Raw genomic sequence first — 16,007 nt, forward strand, 5'->3', positions numbered from 1 at the left:
CAAGGTACTGCAGAGGCTGGAGGCAATTACACATCTGTGTGTGTAAGTATGAGCACTGATGATGAACATATAGTCGTGTTGGTGCGTTTCTGTGAATGTACCAGCAGTATTTGTACGCTCTTGCTGATGAAAGGGCTGTCGTTGAGGTGAACAGTTGTCCATTGTTGTGTTAGCAACATGAGACGGGGGTTGAACTGAAGACTGCAGCATGTAGTAAGTAATGTGACTGATTCCTGAAAGGAAATGAGAAGATGGAAATGGGTGGGGACAGGATAAAGGCACATTTATTTATTTTTTTTTCTCTGCATTTGTTCTGATGGTACAGCCTGACTTAATATTATGCGGTGGATAATTTTTGCCAGTTTTCAATGTGAATGTGTCTATAAAGTGATAGCAATGTCAAAATGTATTCAAGATGGGGAAAAAAACACAAACATTAGCGGGAGTCAATTCTTGGCAGAGATAGCTCTCCTCCCAGAAAGTTGGCATTTGCACTTGTAGCAAACTCAGTTGGAATAGTGCATTGGGGATAGCAAGTGTCTGTGTCAGAATGCATGCTTGTGTGCCTGGCTGGAATAGTAGTGGAGACAGATTGTGTATGGCGAAATCTGCTGCCGCCTGGTTTGCCCTGCAGTGGTGCAATAACACCTGTAACTGATGGAACAGACTTCATTGTGTGGACTAACATTTCTACTGACCTCCAGTAAAACTGTCTTTCCTGTCTTTAGCCTTAAAAGCACAGTAATTATCTCCTGTTTTACAGCAGGTCTTTGTGTCACGGTGCGACTGTTTTTTTTAATGTGGCATATCAAGTCTGACACTTCACATCAAAGATGGATGTTACAGCTCTTTAACTTAATTTTTCCTTTTAAATTTCACAGTGTAGACAAGGTAATCATTTTATTTTCATCCACGTTGTGTTGGATGATGGTATTACTTTAAATCTGTTGATGATGCCAGAAAACAAAAGCCTCTCACACCTTCGATCTCATACTCCCTTTCTCGCCGTCTGTTTGTCACCCCACACACACCAATGACGTCTGACGTCATTTTTTTCCTATCCACATCTCGCTCAGGCAATGTGGCAACGAGAAAGAAGAAACAAGAAAGGTGCTCTTTGCGCTTCTTCCTCGCTCCCTTTTATCTCCTCTGACACATTGCTAAAATGTTCTCTCTCTCTCCCCTCTTCCTACTTATTAAGGTCCTGACTGAAAGGCTTTGCCATTTAAGAACTGTGTGACATTTATCCTGACTTTTCCCCTCTATAGGCCATTGGAGATGCAGATGCTTTATAATAATTTTTTTCTTCTTCTCTTCTTTTTCAGGGCAGCTGGAAGTTGCACCACCTACTGCAGCAGAGTTAAGATATGGTAAGATTTTTTGCAATCTTGGTGGATGTTTTAGAATGACTCTGTTTCTAGGTGTATTTTACCCCATTTTGGTGATGTAGAGGGATGGTTAAAGAAGTACATGGAATTGAAAAATGCTTATTAATCTTGTAACATGACCACCTGGATTGACATTTTTCATTTAACTGTCAATCAAGCAGGAAGGATTAATGAAGATCAGTCTTTAACATTAATGAGCAGGTTATTGTGGATTGTTGATACTTTGATTCCATGGTCTCTGCAAAGGAAAGGAAAAACATAGTGTATATGAACCTGGCTTATAGGGTTATAAGTTTTCCATGAAGAGATATGCCACTAGCTATTGCTCCATATGTCCCTGACAAAGGGGTACCCAAGAATATCAGTTTAATCTGAATCTAAGATACAAAACAAAGTTTTCGGATACAGAGGAAGATGAGACAAAGACAGGCATTGAAAATGTATAGTCCTGTCTCTTTATCATACAAAGCACACAATGTTTCTCTACTCCGTCTCGCTGGGCTGTGTGCTTGGAAGTCCATCACTCTTTAAATCACAGTTAGCAGAGCACAACACACACAAATGCTGTTAACGAAAAGCAAGAAAACAAACATATGTTTATTGATTCATGTTTATGGTTTATAAGATAAACCATAAACTCAACTGATAGTCTTCCTGCAGTCCATACTGATAAATGATTTAACGTTAAGTGATTTAAAAGAAGAAACACAAATTAACATGAGGAATGTAAAATGCAGAAAAAAGAAACAACGGCCATGCTGCCGAAATAATAAATTGGTGTGAGTTGGTAATAAATTCCAATAGAATGTGTATTGCAGATTGTCTCTCATTACAAATGAAGGTCATGCACTAACACACGTTACCCACCTGCACACACTCAACTAAAAGCTTATGCAGGCATACTTCACTCTGCACTGCTCAGTTACTGACATGACCTCAGATTTCTCTCCTCCTCTCCTTCTGCTGAGAGGTTGGAAAGCCTAAAGTAGTTCATATCAAACTGTGTTTGTGTATACTGTGAGAAAGACAAAGATCTTTGACTATAAGCAAAAACGGAGACATCGTGTGAGAATTGTCTTCTCTTAAGCTCAGTGTTTCTGTTGTGCTGAAATGCAGTTTTTCTTGCTTTGGCTCAACACTAAAGATAACACAGCTGAGATCAACATCGAGACAAGAAACATCGACTCAGCCGGCTGTCACTAGAGCAACAGCGTCCAACACGGCACGTAAATGTTTTCCTCAAGACGGCAAAGTCTTTGTGTTGTGTGTATTGTTGCCTTGCTTTTCTGCCTTTTTATTACTGTAAAAACGAAAGATCCATTCAGCATTTAAGTCATATCACTCCGACCTATGAATTCTGAAAATAAGCTTGATAACTGATTTAATGGTGAAATTCTTTTGTAAAGCTCTTTTGTAAAGCTTCTTCCTTTGTGCCGACTAAACTGAGTGGAAATGCCATTTAGAGCTGAAGTTTGACAATCAAAATGCCTCAACCCTGGTTCTCATTTATTTAAAACATTTTTTTTTTATTTTAATAAAAACAATTTTAAAAAAAAACCTATGTTGATATATAAAAGTAAACCTTTTTTAAGTTTGAGACTTCTGAGGTGCAGTGCCTCTAAAACAGCTTTTACATTTTACTCTCTAGGCTCTGAATTTTTCTTTGCCTTAAATAAGATTAGGTAAGTTCAATGTGATGAAAATGTTGAAATAAAAGGGGAGCACAGAGAGCAGACCTCTGCCAAGGCTTCTGTGCAGAATAGAACAGAATAGCTACAGTTTATACGACATAAGCAAAGTTTGGCTTGATGGTGGCGTTAGGGTAAAGATCAGTTGATAAAACTTTAGTTAGTCATGTTATTCAGAGTAACACAAAGTGCCAAAGGCACGGGAAGGGAGGTGCTGAGGGTGCTGCAGCACCCCCTGCTGGCAGGAGCTGGATTTTATATTTTTTAAATAATTACTAATTCGCTGTCTGACATTATTTATATTTTTTTTTATATCAAATAATGAGGCAAATAGCAAAAAAGGGTTATGGATAGGTTTGAATATAGCCTACTAAAATTAACTGTTATAGCTGCTATAGAGGTGAAAGTGAGTCAAGTGACGTGACTCGCTGAGAGAGAGCAGGCTGAAGCTAGTTGACTGGAACGTTAGTTGTAGAGAAGAATATGTCGCAGAAAAGGATACAAGATTTTTTCTTCTGGCATAGTAATGCGGCTTAAATTAGCAAGATTTCATCTGTAGATGTTACAGTTGATGTTTCCTCGTCCGTGTTGGGGTAGCTGAAGAGCCTGAGTCTGAAATAACATTAGCAAGCAACTCGGCTAACGTTAGCAGCACCATCATAGCATCTAACGTTAACTTTACAGAAGGATTCAAAAAGCCCTGTCAGCCAAGCAACTTCAGTTATCCTGGAAGGAGGTTCGGGACAGAAACTTTTCAACGGTCTTTTTACCTGAGATGAGAATGAATGATAAGCTGTTTCTTGTGTCATTTGTTGTGTTAGAGTGCCATCTACTGGGCACAATTGGTAATTATCCTGAATTAGAGTGCCATCTACTGGGCACAATTGGTAATTATCCTGAAATACAGGAATATGTTCAGCTTACTTCCTGTTCATGTGTGGAAAAGAACTACGGTTTACACGCTGGTTCAGTGTCTCCTGAAATTTTGGTTATTCTGCAAAAAGAATAAGTTGCTTTAAAGATAATTCCGTTCCCTGTGAGGGCAATGCCTGCAAGTACGATTGTTTTCATTGCATATGTTTTGTGTAACAGAAACCGCTGTGACGTGGTTAGGACACATTTGCTGTGGAGAAGGCACAAGTTAGGAAATTGTTGGCGAGGTCATTGCTGCCTGACTATTAGCATATATTTTCAAGCCAAACATCTCTGGTGTGGTTTTGACGATCAGAAAAGTATACCGTAGCTATATACTGAAACAGGCTAATGATGTCAAGGGCGCTTCTGTGATGTGGGTGCACACAGTGGAGTCGAGGTGGCGAGTGCTGTCGCATAAGAGGTGAATTATACTGGCCGTTCCCAACCTGCCGCGCGCCATGGTGACGTCAAAATGACGTAGATCTTGCTGGCGCGCCCGGATTTATAGCGCGTGAGCCAAGGTCGCACACCACTCTTTTTTTTTCAGCGGGGCGCGACAAAGGGGAAACGGGAAGCATGAACGAGCTCCTGGGCAACCAGATGCCAGCACTCTCAGAGTGACTGCAAGTCTCTCTTGTAAACTTACTGGGTTAAAATGAGTTCTTTTATGGTGAATGAAAGGCTTGATCCGACCAAGTCGAATCAAATCGAAGCATTGACGTCAATGCTGCTGCCAGTTCTGCCATTGTTTATCTTTTTCTTCTTCTAGTCCGTAGAAAGAGCAAAGTCGGTAGCCTTTCCTCATTAGTGCCACCTCTGTTCAGGAGAAGACTGCAACTAGTGTCGCAACCACCAGCGCGGGTATAAATAGTTACAGCGATTTCATGACGTCACATATGCGCACGCCAGCTGGGCTGTGGTTACTGTAAAACACGCTTAATTGTGGAACAGTGGAATTTGTGGCTGCCCAGGACTTTTCTAAAACTTCTCACTCTCACCCATACACTGCGCTAAAATGACGTATTTAGCTGTCAAAATCCGAAACATTTCCTAGGGGGAGAAATCGTCAGACATCCATTATTTTGTTATTCAGCACCCCTGGTCAAAAATAGGTTCCTGCGCGCCTGTCTGTAGTAATTGGAACTACTATAGCCAGAGGAGTCCACTTTTAATTACCAGCTGAGACCGGGGGAGATAAGGGGTAGTTATTGGGAAAATTAAAATTTGGAGATCTGTCCCTGAAATTGCATGAGTCAGTGATGCTTTATATGAAGGGATACTGGAGCCAAGAGGCAAAATGATAAACTCACTCGCTGCTGTTTTAAAAGGCTTCACTCTTGAGTTCTAGTTTGTTTTTCTGCACAGACTCATCCAAACCAAAAATCCAATTCAAGTTGCCCCTGGTGTAGCATTAAAGTAAAGTCTGTGTTTAAGATATAAAAGGTCTCACAACACTCCTTTCACTCACTCAAAGAAACACTGTGCACAGTTTTGAGACCTTGCGGGTCAAACATGGCTTGGCACGAAACGAATTTCATAGATACTTGCAACTACGATCATATATTGATCATGAATGTAAATTGACTGACCTTTCAGATGTTGAATCAGAATTTTACTGCATTCTGAAAAATGCCATGACCATGATCCCTTCTAACTCCATTTCAAAACTATACACAGCTCTTTCCCATGCCAACGATAATAACACTTTATACATTAAAGGTAAATGGGAAAGGGAATCAGGGATTGAGATTTCTGAGGAGGCGTGGGGCAGTATCTGGTCCTTCCAGTGGACAACATCCAACTCCATGAGCTGGAGAGAGCATTGCTGGAAGAATATTATTAGATATTTCAAGACACCGTATCAGGAGAGGTATAAAGGTGCACATATGCCATGCTGGAGACAATGTGGCTCGACTGTCGCTAACCATTATCATATATTCTGGGATTGTCCCAAGTTAAATGTTTTCTGGAAGGGTATCCAGGCTTCCTTAAACATGGTCTTTAACACTCAAATACCTCTGAGTTTTGATGTTATGTACCTGGGTCGCGTCTCTTTTTTGGAATGTAGGAGCGAGATACAGTTGCTGCAATTACTCTTGGTGGCAAGTAAGAAAACAATTACAAGGAGATGGTTAAGCCCGATCCAGCCTACCCTGGATGATTGGATTGGAACTACTCTAGAGATATTTAGGATGGAAAAATTGACCTACCAATTAAGAATCCAAAAGGACAAATTTTACCAAATTTGGAACAACTGGATTTCATTCATAGCCCCCACGAGAACAGATGGTTTTCTCTGGCCGGACTCTTTGGTCCTCTGGCCAGAACTTGCTTGTAGTTCCTAAGACTCGTTATAAGACCCGAGGGGACCTGTCTTTTCAGTCTGTTGCTCCCAGACTGTGGAACGCCCTGCCCCTGTCCATGCGTCTGGCAAACTCTGTTGTCTCTTTTAAAAAGGATCTGAAAACTACTATTTAGGAAAGCTTTTGGTTGATGGGTTTTCACTAGTGTCACTTTAATTTTATATATGTATATACATTTTATATTGTTTGTTTTACCTATTCTTTTGTACAGCACTTTGTGATTTTATCTGTGAAAAGCGCTTTATAAATAAATTTTACTTACTTACTTACTTACTTACTTACACAGCTACTAAAGGCTAGTCTCGCCGGTAACATTATTCCCCTGTCTCCTTTTGCCTGCGTGATGCATTTACCGTGAGAGTGAGACCTAAACTGGCCTGGGTCATTTATAAACGTGGCGTACGCACAAAACGGGGCTGAAAATGTGCGTATGCCACTTCCCACGCAAAGGTTGTGATTTATAAAAAACAAACTTGGGGAGAATGTGCGGTCGTCCACGCAAACTCTGACCCACGCGTACGCACATTTTGGAGACAATTGTCATTGTCTCATTTGTGAAACGTGCGTACGACCAAAAACAGGTGTAGGACGGGCGTACGCCGATTCCTACGCAAAGCAAGGGATTTGAACGTGAGCGTAGGCTGCGATAAAATCTCACGTCTGGTCTGAACTTGTGTACACAAGTTTTCGAGTCAGTGTGGACTTGCGGTGCAGCATATAAAAAGTTTATATTCGCCGGTACAACAGTGCACACGTATGCACACGGGCCACGGTGGAGCGCTCCATCGGATTGATTAAGGGCAGATGGCTCATGGTCTTGCATCAGCGGGGGGGGACCCTACTATACACGGCAGAAAAATTCTGCAACATTGTTTTAGCCTGTGGGGTTCTGGAGCCAGATGACCCGATGACCAGAGAGCAGTGTCCACCACAGCCCCAACTGGGGATATTATTCCTCGCTTTTAAAAGGTATATTATGTTTGGCAATGATACTCAATACAGGAAACATGACGATGCACAACATTTATTTCTGCCATTGACCGATATATTTCGGCTTGTTTTTCCAGCCCCTCTGCTGTCAGGAGACAGGGTCGAGGTGGGGGTCCAGCACGGGGGGCGGAGGACACGCGCTCTCCCTCACAGTTCTGACTCATGAAAAAAACACGAGTAAAATAAAAGACACTGCATAAACTCCGCTACTGTGTGTTTATTTAAATATACGTAAACCATGTAGGCCTAAGATATTGCAATATAAGCCTGTATATTACTATGGGGACTATAGCATAAGGATGTATAAATTAAATAAACTTCAGCTGGAGTCCGATTTACCACGGCAACACTGTTTACTGCATCAGTGATCTCTTTCCATTCCGCATTATTTCTACAGCCTTTAATAACAGTTTTCAGGCTGACAAAACTACAAACGCTAGTGCAAACCTGAGATATCAGAGTTTCTATCTCCACCTCTGAAAAGTGCCGCTTCTCAGCCGGATTACGTCTCGCCATGTCGTAAATTGTAGGGGCGAGGCCTCAGAACCGAGAATATATTGGGGCGTGATATTTAAATTACGATCGTTTCCAGCCGCTGCATTTATCAATGTACGACCATTCTTACGCTCTGATTGGTGTGATACGAACGTTTCATGAATCACACGTGAAGCCTGTCGTAAGAGGATTTCTGCGCTCATATCTGCGCTGGTTTCTACGTTAGGTTGATAAATGAGGGCCAATGGGAATTGGCGACGCAGATGGTGAGGTGGTGAACTGAAGTCAGACTGCAGAAAGTACATGTGGGAATAAAGATTACTCTTAATATTTTCAAGTATTAATGCCTCACGCACATTTCTTCACTCCATATCATCATCACCATGAAGGTTAAATCCAGCAGTGTTATTTGCGCTTGTACTGAGTGATAATTGTTCCATAAACACCTTGTAAAATACAAATGAAATCTTAAATCAAAACTCTGATTTAATCGCCGCTGATCACCGTCACATTGTCCGCTACGGAGCGCAGGAGGATGAGACGGCCCGACTCCATGGAATACAGGATAGCATTTAAATACCCTAGCATTAGATAACGGCAGAACACAGTGTAAATAACTAAATATCTGGCTTTAATACTGTGCACATATCATCAAATGTCAAAGTCTGGAAATACAGCCGTTAAGCTCTCGCGCAATCGTTACACTTAATGTCCTCGTTATCGGGCCGCACTTTAATACTGGTCGTGACAAAACCTGCATGAAGAAAAGTGTGTTTGCCTATTACACTTTCGTCTTCAAATTGTATCTTGGGGTGGGGGGGGATACCACTAGTTGATGCTGTGATTTTGGCAAGGTGTCTACAACCACTCTAATTGTTGTAAACATATTAATACTGCGGTGACCCCCGTGCGTAATGCTGCATGATGGCACTGCTGGCCCTGCAAGAGGACTAGGTTATAACCCCCAATGGAAGAATCAGGAGAGAAAAAAGCTTCAGGGACCATGACGATGACTGGCTAATATGCCGATTTAAATTCCATAAAGCTGCGCTCTTGGATCTATGTACTGAATTGGGTCCAGTAGAGAGGGCAACGCGCCGGAACCGTGCCATCCCGGTCCAAATACAGGTACTCGCCACGCTGTTTCCAGATGGAAATGGCTAGCTAAGTGGGTTTTTTTTTTCTTCAAATAAATATTATATATAATCTTCACCTTTATCACTATCCACTTGTTTGGATATAATATACAGTATAGTTCTGTTAAATCTTATAGGTCTGGTATATCGAAGCTGTCCCCGAGTGCCGTAATACCTGCCGTTTTGGAAGATATTATTAATAAAGGTAGTCTATAGATTAGGTTTCCCTACACTGCGACAACAGGCCGAAATTATAATTCAATTGGCAGCAATTCACCAGCGTCTGAGAGGTTTTTCGCTTTTTCTCCGCCAGTCGTCACGATTCGGCTTGATTCGGTGACTGCCAGTGTCATTAACATACTTATCAGCATTCACGAGGTGCTTTGCATTGACTATTTATGGTTAAAAATGGGCGTGTACAGGGCGGGATAAGAGGCTGATTCACGTATGCACACTTGTAGGTAATCTGTGATTTATAAAGGGAACATTGCTTACAGATGTACGTACGCACGGTTTTATAAATCTGAATTGTTTTTGGCATACGCCATTTTGGGCTTTTGGGCATACGTACACTTATAGTAAGGCTCCTACGCACCGTTTTATAAATGAGACCCCTGGATGAGTGTATACTTTTCTACCTAAAAGGGATTGTGCTGTGTTAAACTGACTCACCCAGCCGCAGTTTCAATTCGCATTCTGGAGCCGGGCCTGCTGGCGTCAGTCTCTCCTGCTGTCGGATGACCGCTGTTCCGCATTCACTGCTCCGCGTCCTCTCCTTCGTCGGCGTCAGGATTCCGCAAGCCCGCTCTCCCTGTTGTATAATTCAGGTTTCAAAAGGTTTTTAAAAGCTGTCGCATGCTGCTTCCGTGATTGTCTCCTGCCAGAAACAATCTCCACCTGAATCTCCATCTCCACACCTGCTGCTTCGGCCGTGGTTAAATCAGCATCACACAAACGCCCCGCCATGTGACGTGTCAGCCTGGCCCTGTCCATCAGGCAAACTACTCACACTATCAGCTGACACAGACTAACAGTATATTTTCTGTCACATGTTGTATCAAGAATATGGATTAAACTTCAAATCTGCACACTTAGGTCATTTGTGGCTGTTTTTGTAATATGCTTCCACATTTCAATCCGTTACAGCAACATAACGTTAACCTGCATGAATAAATAACTAGAGTTATGGTCCAGTTTATTTCAAGGATCTCCCAACATCAGTTTCATAATATTCATTTTCTTTTTAGCACAGAAGTGCTTTGTGTCTCTGTGAAATAATGTTCTTGTATCTTCTTTGTGTTCATTCTGGTACAGTTCTGCTCTGCAAGGTTCAATGTGTCTGATGGGTTGTTACTTAATAATGTAGACAAACGCAATCTGCATGCTTTCTGTTTGTCTGTTGGTGATTTATTGTTTGTTTTTGTCATTTTACAGTTCTACTGCACAATGCAATCCCGTTCGTTGGATTTGGATTCCTGGACAACTGCATCATGATCGTTGCTGTAAGTCTGTCAGCTTCATGCAGTGCCGTGCTCCCCTGCAGCTCAGTGGGTGTAGAGATTTACTCAGTGTGAGGGGTTTGATTTCCAACAAATACGTTGCATGTACTCTTAATACTGTAGGAAGCTTTGAATAGAAGCATCGAGGGAGAAGTAGAAGCACAAGTTTAATGCTACTATCTCTCTCTCTCTCTCTCTCTCTCTCTCTCTCTATATATATATATATATATATATATATATATATATATATATATATATACACACACACACACACACACACACACACACACACATACAGTATATATAATGTGTGTATGTATATTTTCTGTTATTGTTTGGCAATCTGTTTCTCAGGGTCCTTCCTTTTCTTTTTGTTTTTTTGACATCCGATAAAATCGTAATTTGTCTGCCACAAACCTACCCACTCTTTATTAAAGTGCTCATATTATGCTTTTTGGCTTTTCCCTTTTCCTTTATTGTGTTATATATCTTTTTTGTGCACGTTATAGGTTTAAAAAGTGAAAAAGCCCAAAGTCCACCCCAAAGGCACTTACCATCTCCAACAGAAAACACTGCTCCAAACAGCTCTATTGTAGTTCAGCCTTCCGTGACAAACGTGCGTCACTTTGTAACACGTTATAATGCTCGCATAGCTGCTAGCGTGGCTCGCCCTCATACTCAGCTTCTGACTGGCTAGTAGTCCTTACCTAGCTACTGCGCATGTGCGACTCCCAACAAAGATGGAACAGAAGTGAGATGCCTCACTCTGTAGCTAAAACAGAGAGCTCAACACACAGGGTGAAAAGAGGAGCTGCAGCAATGTGCAGTACAACAAAAATAGTGTTTCTTGAAAATTAAACCATGTAAACCTAGTCTGATATAACCTCTAAATATAATTATGAACCTGAAAATTAGCATAATATGAGCACTTTAAGTCTTTGTTCAAATAATGAAATCCAAACCCTGTGGAACAGTCTGATACTGCTCTTTCACAGCAGGGTTATTTTAACAGAGAGATGATTCATTCTTATGCTGGAAGCTCTTAAGATGGATAGACGAAGTGAAGAAATATATTATAGGAATATATAACAAGAGAAAAAATTATGATATCCTAAATCGGACATAATGAAATGTCATAACTTTGCCCAAAAACAAATATACTTTAACAAAAGGAAGAATATGCAGATGTTATACAAAATATATTTTTTTTTTTATAAAGCAGACTCTGCAAAAGTGTGAAAATTGAAATCAAAAGTGAGTGTAAAAGTGTAACTGTACTTGCTGAAGATCTCAGGCCAGTTTCCATTTTGTATGGGATCAGACCACTAAAACCAGGAAGCCATAAACTGAAAGACTGAAAGCTTCTAGAAAATCTTGACTGAAAAGTATTGGGCATTTTGACAATTTGAAATTAAACATCTTGCTATAGCATTTTTGACAAGACCAGAGGAGAGACACCTATAGTCTATGTGATGAGACATTACACAGAGGTCATTACTAAAGATTAAAAACATACTGGCATCACAGTATATAATAATTAAGTCTTTATGACGATAAATAAGTCATTCTGTATTTCTCTCTGAATATCATTGAGAAAGAACATGAACAGATACATTTCATGTCATAGCCCGTACATTAGCCTGCACCGATTTGTATGGTTTGTATTGTAGTATGAGGGAATTGAAATTGAGTTTCCCGTCTTACAAATTTGTGTGTGTGTGTGTGTGTGTGTGTGTGTGTGTGTGTGTGTGTGTGTGTGTGTGTGTGTGTGTGTGTGTGTGTGTGTGTGTGTGTGTGTTTTACAGGGCACACACATTGAATTATCCATTGGCGTGGTCCTCGGCATTTCAACTATGGCTGGTAAGATAATCTCATGATCCTAATGTAACTTACAATGACGCAGTGCATTTTCCCTATTTTGTTCTTATTGGTACCTTTTGAAGTCTTCCTTGATTTGTATCTTGTCTGATTTCCTTTATAGGTATGAATGGTTATATCAATTCTGTGTAGGTTTTTAAGAACACAAATTTTTGATTGAGGATTGTTGCAGAACAAAAGTGATGCCTGGATGACAACAAGAGAATATGTTTCTCATGTTGATTGTTGCACAACCCACTTTGGTCAATTCTTTAAACATGCCTATTATTATTATAATACATGGGTCACATGTCAGTTCTGACATATGTTTACATGATCTCCCTGATGGCTTTCCATCTGGTAAAAGTATGTTTGTCATATATTTGCATACATAATCAGTCAAATTAAATTCATCATCTAATTGTTAAGTTTGAGAAAAAATCTTGGAGCAAATGTATATGTGACAAAAACCTATTACCTCGGATTTAGTTTAGGTTCAGATATACATTTTTCTTTTCCAGACTGCAAGTCGCACTCACTGTCTACTTCTCAATTAGAGTGACGGTATGGCAAATCATAGTGGACTCCCAACTCGTTCAAACAAAAATAGGAGGCATTTTCAATTTCAGTGTCGACAGAATGCCCAGTCTCATAATGAAACTTTAATGATAAAGTCTCAATTTGAACACTGTTGTGACACTAATCCAAAAAAAGAGTAACGATAACATAGAGTGACACTGCCTGGCCTAAATAACGAGGGTTTCATAAATACTGTAACACTGTTCACAAGCAGATTGAATGGGTGCAGTCATATCCACTTAGTTCAAAGAGGCACATTTGCATTTTAATGTTATCACTTGTTCCTGTTCAGTGTATATTGGAGATACTTTGAGAGAGGAGCATAATGATGTTAGTGAAGCAGTAGGACTGTCCCTATTTACAAATGTAATGGTGGTAAAAACATTATAGTTTGGGGCAACTGGCATTCCCACTTCTACTCTGCAAGTCTTACCTTTCCTCTTCTGATTAATTTGTTGCTGCTGGCGGTGATAACAGTGTGCTTTTGTTTATAGCTCAAGATTTTCATATCGACTCAGTAAACTAATCAGTCTGAAAGACTTGGAGTCGAAGCTGATGCTGTAGAGCAGAGAAGGCCAGAGGCCTGAAGCATTTTTTTATTCTATTTTTCTATTCTATTCTTTTTAATCTACTTCACAGGGAATTGTAGAGATGTAGAAAACTTGACCAGTGCAGACTGAAGCAAGAAGTAGGGCTGGGTATCGTTGAAAATATGTTGATACCGATACCGTGACTTTAATACTGGTTCCTGAACGATAAAAATAAATTACAACATTACACATTACGGCACAAATATTTTTATTTATTTTTCAGCTCCTAACACGTGAGCCCTGTCTCTGTGTGTAACTTAGAGTTTTTCCTGCATGTCTCTACGACACGTAACATTAGACAGCCAATCAGCAGCATTATTAGATCTTGGTAGAGGCATGCTTATTGGCTCACTGACGCTGATGAGATTTGATATTAAATGACAAGACTTTTTTTTATACTCGATACTAAGGAGGCAATTCGCCTGGTGTCTAACAATTATTGATTTCGGTACCCAGCCCTAGCAAGGAGCGATAGATCTTTTAGGGATATACCGTAGAGGGGAGGTATTTGAACATTTACTTTGAGGTGCTTATTGTGTCAAACAAACTTATGACTTGATCCTGCTCTTGTAGATTTACAATACAAACCAGTTTTTCAAATTTAAAATGTGCGTTTGTTCTTTTTTTTCTTGTTTCTTTTGGAACTTCACAATGAATGGATGATTGGGAGTTTGGATTTATAGACAAAAGAGTTATCAGGTTGCAAACTCAGCCAGAAAATGTTAAATTTGTTTTTCAGTAAGGCTACTAGTAGTTTGACAGGCAGAGCCTGTTATATCTGAGTGGCATAAAGAGATTTGAGAGTGAGCTCTCGCTGCAGAAATCCCCCTGTGATTAAGTTTTAAAAAGTGTAGGAAACTACCATTCACATTGTAACATGTGGGGCTCTGCAAATCAAGAGGCTGCAGTTATATAGCCCAGTCCACAGTGATTTAGCACTAGTGTCAAGTCTGTAGTCAAGTCCACCAATCACACCTTTTCTATGAGACAAATGTGCACCATTCTAAAATGGTCTACTGCTGAGTTGGCCCAATTACATACTGTAAACAGAGGTAACGTGAAAGGTCCAGATAGGATTACATCTATAAATAATTACAACTAAGATGATTAATGCCCTTCCTCGGTCCCCACAAGTTGGACAATTTTTTATCAGGATATCATATTTATATAGAATTAATGTAAGGCCTATGTACAGTTATGTGTAAGTGTACTTGTGTGTTATTGTTGCTGTAGAAAGCCTCCAGGTATAGATCAGTGTTGTTCATATACAGCTATCATCGTGGCCTACAGCTGGTAAGTGAGCCTTGCAGCTACAAGCAATAGACACCAATAAGACAGCCCCATTTGTTGTATCACATTGTTTCACAGGCCATTTACTCACCAATAGACATCGGTGGATAATACACATCCCGACATTTTGCTGCAGGTCTAGAAAGTTTTGCACATGTAGCTCCACTTTTGCCCACTGTCGTTTAACTACATTACGTTTAGCAATCGAAAAAAACTGTAATCATCTTTACCCAACAACCTTTTTTTCACTGCCACGAGACCCAGAACAGATTGTCTAGCAATCAGAAATGTAACAGGTAGACCACTCTACCTCTGTCTCTCCCCTCCCCTCCATGAAGTACAGCTGAGCTGACGGTGCGTACTGCACAGCAAACTCAGAACAACGAACAGCGAAGTATGTGACAAATTCTAAAAAGGTTTGCGCTCTGGAGTTCGGCTGATAAATTCTGCCATGACACCCTGAATATCAGATCATCCAAAATGTCTTTGTGTTTGTGAAGCAGTGCGGTATGTGAAAGTCTACTCTGAGTGATAGTGCTACGGAGCAAGGTTTTCAGGCGGCGAAGAGCTGAGAAAGACCTTTGGGAGCCAGCAGTAGACACTGGTAAATAGAGGCACAAGTGGATCAGCTGTTCCACGGTAAAGCGATCAGCTGTTCCACCCCGGTGAAAAGCCCTCTTGTTACTAAAATTATCCCTCTCTTCATCCCACACCCCAAACATGACATACAAAATGTCGTGGAACAGAAACAACAACCAGAGATATTTATAAGCTATCATTTTATTGTCATCGCAGTTTGCTAACAGGGGGTGCTGCAGCACCTCCAGCACCCCTACTTCCCGCGCCCCTGGTCTCCTCATTTAGGACAAACCTACTTTGTGTGTTTTGGCGAAGAATTACAAAAACTTTGTTGCCCTGAATCTCCTTCCACTCTGCACTAAGTGAGTGAGGCAACGGCGATGTGGACTTCAGCATTGCATTTGTCTCCTTAATGAGCCCAGAATGCACTGAGGGTGTCCCATCATATGCTGTGCAATAACCAACATGGTAAAAATAAGCAGTATATATGGGGTGCCTGGTAGCTCACCTGTTTGAGTGTGCGTCCCATATACTAAGGCTCAGTCCAGGTTCGAGTCTGACCCGCGGCCCTTTGCTGTAAGTCGTCCCCCCTCTCTCTACCACCTTTTCCTGTCTTCATCTGTCCTATCAATAATCCC

The 16,007-nt window shown here is 40.7% G+C and overlaps 1 protein-coding gene and 1 long non-coding RNA gene across 2 annotated transcripts in view; one reads left to right on the plus strand and one right to left on the minus strand.

Annotated features, from left to right (window-relative positions):
- The window catches only part of LOC116049223 (transmembrane protein 65-like), a 44,780-nt gene that overhangs the window by 16,020 nt on the left and 12,753 nt on the right, over positions 1-16,007 (plus strand). Inside the window, exons 3-5 of the mRNA XM_031298672.2 lie at positions 1,326-1,370; positions 10,410-10,477; positions 12,280-12,334. Coding sequence (XP_031154532.1) covers positions 1,326-1,370; positions 10,410-10,477; positions 12,280-12,334 — 168 coding nt within the window. The remainder of the gene's footprint in view (positions 1-1,325; positions 1,371-10,409; positions 10,478-12,279; positions 12,335-16,007) is intronic.
- Positions 933-15,785, minus strand: LOC116049224. Its single transcript, XR_004898459.1, has 3 exons — positions 15,476-15,785; positions 6,071-6,075; positions 933-944 (listed from the first exon to the last, which is right to left on the minus strand). It is a non-coding gene; the product is annotated as an uncharacterized LOC116049224 (long non-coding RNA).

This window comes from Sander lucioperca, chromosome 10 (assembly GCF_008315115.2).
Source record: "Sander lucioperca isolate FBNREF2018 chromosome 10, SLUC_FBN_1.2, whole genome shotgun sequence".
In the NCBI taxonomy this organism is placed as follows: Eukaryota; Metazoa; Chordata; class Actinopteri; order Perciformes; family Percidae; genus Sander; species Sander lucioperca.